The sequence below is a fragment of the Zea mays genome, chromosome 4, assembly GCF_902167145.1.
Source record: "Zea mays cultivar B73 chromosome 4, Zm-B73-REFERENCE-NAM-5.0, whole genome shotgun sequence".
Lineage (NCBI taxonomy): Eukaryota > Viridiplantae > Streptophyta > Magnoliopsida > Poales > Poaceae > Zea > Zea mays.
In genome coordinates this window covers 51,916,711-51,921,497 of record NC_050099.1, presented here as the reverse complement: position 1 = coordinate 51,921,497, position 4,787 = coordinate 51,916,711, and the positions used below count along the sequence as shown (strand labels likewise).

At 45.2% G+C, this 4,787-nt stretch overlaps 1 protein-coding gene across 1 annotated transcript; it reads left to right on the top strand.

Moving 5' to 3' along the window:
• The first annotated feature begins 1,097 nt into the window (after positions 1-1,097).
• LOC100274199 (uncharacterized) lies at positions 1,098-4,545 on the top strand. Its single transcript, NM_001398898.1, has 5 exons — positions 1,098-1,459; positions 1,847-1,920; positions 1,997-2,207; positions 2,359-2,593; positions 3,093-4,545. The coding sequence occupies exons 1-5, from the start codon at positions 1,118-1,120 to the stop codon at positions 4,148-4,150; spliced, it is 1,920 nt and encodes a 639-aa protein (NP_001385827.1). The 5' UTR covers positions 1,098-1,117; the 3' UTR covers positions 4,151-4,545.
• Positions 4,546-4,787: the final 242 nt, after the last annotated feature.

Below are 4,787 nucleotides of genomic sequence, written 5' to 3'. Positions count from 1 at the left end.
TTATGGAATTTGGATAGATCAAGAGTTAAGGGGGTGTTTGGTTAGAGGGACTAAAGATTAGTCTCTAGTTTTTAGTCCCATTTAGTCCTTTTTTTTGCCAAACACTAGGACTAAAATATGGACTAAAATGATTTAGTCTTTAGTCCTTCACATAGGTGCTAAAAGAGACTAAAAGCCCACATAAGTGTATTCCAAGGGCATTTGAGTCTTTGGACAATGTATTTAATGACTCTAGAATCTATTTAGTTCCTAAAACCAAACAAGTAGGGCTAAAGTTTAGTCCTAGGACTAAAGTTTAGTCCTAAAACTAAGGGGGTGTTTGGTTACACCCCGCTAAAATTTAGCCCATGTCTCATCGAATGTTTGAACCTCCGTTCCGGGTATTAAGGCCCCGTTTCAATCTCACGGGATAAACTTTAGCTTCCTGCTAAACTTTAGCTATGTGAATTGAAGGGCTAAAGTTTAGTTTTAGTTACCACCATTAGCTCTCATGTTTAGATTACAAATGGCTAAAAGTAGCTAAAAAAAGCTGCTAAAGTTTATCTCGCAAGATTGGAACAAGGCCTAAATGTAGTCGGATTATAAAACTAATTTGTCAGCCGAAGATTAAAAGACGAGACGAATCTAGTCCAGTTGGTTGGGTCTATATTTCATATTCCTATTTAAAAGTCAAACGTTTGATGTGACCCGGACTAAACTTTAGCAGGAGCAACCAAACACCCCCTAATTGAAACCAAACATGGGGACATATCTGGTGCACATAGAAGACAGGTGCACATGGTGCACATATTAAATCATCACCACTTATTTTAGATCTAACGTCTCTAGTTGATTATTCAATTTACAAATAACACCTTCCACCACTACACACCACCACGTTGAAGGGTGTCCTTAGTAAAATGTACCAAACAACTAGAGACGTTAGATCTAAAATGAGTGGTGATGATTTAATATGTGTACCATGTGCACCAGATATGTTGTCACCAAACATGGCCTAAGATGGAAACGCTTCCATGGCTTGCGAGAGGCAAAAGGGCAGCCTGTCCCAGAAAACAAGCCCACTAGTCCAACTGGGAGGACAGTGACAAGTGTCAGGAGGACATGAAGAGTTAAGTTGATGTTCGCCTTCCCCTGTCAGCTTCCCGTTACCACAATCCTAGTCTTGTGGTGGTGTGCTGTGCTGTCGTCTCTCTCCGATCTTCCCGATTCTTCTTACCCCTTCTTCGTCAAGCCGCAGCCGTCGCCTCCCTTGCTCACCACCATGGTGTCGGACGCCAGCAAGAAGAAGGCCGCGCAGAAGAAGGCGGCCGCCGCCGCCAAGAGGGGAGCCAAGGTCCCGACCCCTTCATCTTCGTCCTCTGCCGACGCTAAATCCATCGGTGCCGTGGCCGCGCTCAAGCTCTCCGATCGCACCTGCACCGGCGTCCTCGCCTCCCACCCGCTCTCCAGAGATATCCACGTGAGCATCCCTGTTTTCCCCCGATCCATCCATTTTCTGGATGATATGGGAGTTCTTTTTTTCCCCACATACTCAGAGAGCAAATTGCAACTTGATAATTCATTTAGACAAAAATTAGGCTGATGAACTATTTTGTCTTGGTAGCTTACCTCTAGGTAGTCTTCTTGTGTTCTCAAGCCTTCCTTTCACTCTAACTAACTGAAAGAACTGTATGTCTGTTGTTCCACATTCTATCATCGGATTACTTATTTATTCCCCCGCCCTTATAAAATATCTGCCACGAATAACCGCATCCTTCAACTCATGTTTTTTAGTAGAGTACCACCTATCGCTTCATTTCTTACTGATCACCTAGTGATACCTAATATGATCTTTTGCATGCTGCAGATAGAGTCTCTTTCATTAACGTTTCATGGCCATGACCTCATTGTAGATTCTGAGTTGGAGCTCAACTATGGGAGGTAGACATATAATGACATCACTTATAGACATTTGATTACATATTCCGATCAATTGATGGGTTTAATTGGGTGTCAGGCGTTATGGTTTGCTTGGCCTTAATGGCTGTGGAAAATCTACTCTTCTCACTGCGATAGGCTGCAGAGAACTCCCTATACCTGAACACATGGACATATACCATCTCACCCATGAGATCGAGGCTTCAGACATGTCTGCACTACAAGCTGTTGTCTGTTGTGATGAAGAAAGAATGAAGTTGGAAAAGGAAGCAGAGATTTTGGCTGCACAGGTCACCGCTTGGACTTCCTCACACAGTTGTTATCTTACACCTTTCTCTGGCCCTGTCTATTTTCTGCTGTGCTGCTCTTGCAAATTATAACTTGATGCTGGAGAATGTCCTATAACATAGTAACATGTATTATGATTGCTCACATGTTTAGGATGACGGTGGTGGTGATGCTTTGGATCGTGTATATGAGCGTCTAGAAGCTATTGATGCATCAACTGCTGAAAAGCGTGCTGCTGAGATATTATATGGTTTAGGTTTTAACAAGCAAATGCAAGCTAAGAAAACTCGAGATTTTTCTGGTGGTTGGCGTATGAGGATTGCTTTGGCTAGAGCACTCTTCATGAATCCAACAATCCTTTTGCTTGATGAGCCTACGAATCATCTTGGTAAGACTATTACATTTTAAAATAAATGAAGACTACCAAAGTAGAAAATCAGGGTCAATGTGGATAGAAATGTCATATTTTCCTGGTAGTTTTTGTGAACTAGAAATCTACCAAATACTCCAATTTTTTATGTGCACACCAATCTGAATCTTCTATGTATATCATATTCATATGTGTATATGGATGGCACTGGTAAACACTAGATTGCTAATATAAGTAACTGAGTTCGTACAAAGATAAGACATCATGTCAATTGCGGTACCTTTTTTTTCTAATGTATCACATACACAACATGGTGCCAGTGCTACATATCCTGTTGAGCATAAATGGCTTGAACCATCCAATTTTGTTTCCTCATGGCATTCATATGTTTTACCTGTAGTCTGTAGAACAATTAAAAACTTGTTCCTGAGGTCCCAAGGACCTGCAGAAAGGTTTTTCAAGGCCCTGTTCTGGTGAATTTGGCTCTACCGGACTAATTTCTTATGTTAATTTGCAGATCTTGAGGCATGTGTCTGGTTGGAAGAGACGCTAAAGAAATTTGACCGCATACTGGTTGTCATATCGCACTCCCAGGACTTTCTGAATGGTGTGTGCACTAACATCATCCATATGCAGAACAAGAAGCTAAAGTTATATACTGGGAATTATGACCAATACATTCAGACACGCTCCGAGCTTGAAGAAAATCAGATGAAGCAGTTCAGGTGGGAGCAGGAGCAGATTGCATCAATGAAGGAGTACATTGCACGGTTTGGCCATGGGTCTGCAAAGCTTGCACGTCAGGCTCAGAGCAAGGAGAAAACTCTGGCAAAGATGGAGCGTGGTGGGCTCACCGAGAAGGTTGTTAGGGACAAAATACTGGTCTTCCGCTTCACAAATGTTGGCAAACTTCCACCACCAGTGCTTCAGTTTGTTGAGGTCACGTTTGGGTACACACCAGATAATCTCTTGTACAAGAAGCTTGACTTTGGTGTTGACCTGGACTCTAGGATTGCATTGGTTGGTCCCAATGGCGCAGGGAAGAGCACTCTTCTGAAGCTGATGACAGGTGAGCTGGTTCCATTGGACGGTATGGTGAGACGGCACAATCACCTGCGCATCGCACAGTTCCACCAGCATCTGGCAGAGAAGCTGGACCTGGACATGTCGGCCCTGCAATACATGATGAAGGAATACCCTGGGAACGAAGAAGAGCGGATGAGAGCCGCAGTTGGTAAGTTTGGGCTGTCAGGGAAGGCTCAGGTGATGCCGATGAGGAATCTGTCTGACGGGCAGAGGAGCCGTGTCATCTTTGCGTGGCTGGCATACAGGCAGCCGCAGCTATTGCTGCTGGACGAGCCGACGAACCATCTTGATATCGAGACCATCGACTCCCTAGCGGAGGCGCTGAACGAGTGGGACGGCGGTCTGGTCCTGGTGAGCCATGACTTCAGGCTGATCAACCAGGTTGCTCATGAGATCTGGGTTTGTGAGAATCAGGCAGTGACAAGGTGGGAAGGCGATATCATGGATTTCAAGGAGCACTTGAGAAGCAAGGCTTGTCTATCGGATTAAGGGAAGGCCTTGGCTTTCCTTACCTTCTCTTTGGAGATGTATTATCCCTTGTATAATTATGTATTATTATAGGCCCTCCAAGTTTTACTAGTAGCTAGCTGATCATCTGAGCAAGTACCTCTGTATCTGTATCCTGCTGAGTCTCATAATAAGAAGCGAAAGTTTTGTAGTACTAACGTAATTGTCACGGCAGGAAGTGCCATGGAGAGCAAGGATGCGGGAGAAGAGAGGCTGGGAGACTGAAGAAGCAGGAAGTGCGTGGTGTGCGTGCTGTTGGGCTCAATGTGTGTGGGCGTGAGTTTGGTGGGTTCGGCCCATGTAAGTGACCTATAATTCTGTAGCGAACTGAGAATAAGGCAGACAAGAAATAGAACCAGAGAAAAGTTCCCAACCGTAACCTGGCAGCGTACCTGGCGGCTGCAGCGAGCTCACGTCGCGGCGGTTCTCCCGTCGGCGGCCACGGGCCATTACAAGTGGTATCAGCTTCAGGCGTCCTCGGCGTGGATCCCCTTCCTCGCGTTCCCGCACCGATTGCCGCTACGGCGCCCACACCGAAGCCGTCGGCGCAGACCAAGATTCTCCTGGAGGTGATGACGAACAAGGAGCGAGATGATGTCGATCGTTGGGATCGGGTGAT

Coding starts and splice junctions, on each gene's coding strand:
- LOC100274199 (NM_001398898.1), top strand. CDS start 1,118: ATGTTCGCCTTCCCCTGTCAGCTTCCCGTTACCACAATCCTAGTCTTG. Junction 1,460..1,846: donor CGCTCTCCAGAGATATCCAC/GTGAGCATCCCT, acceptor TGCATGCTGCAG/ATAGAGTCTCTTTCATTAAC. Junction 2,594..3,092: donor TGAGCCTACGAATCATCTTG/GTAAGACTATTA, acceptor GTTAATTTGCAG/ATCTTGAGGCATGTGTCTGG.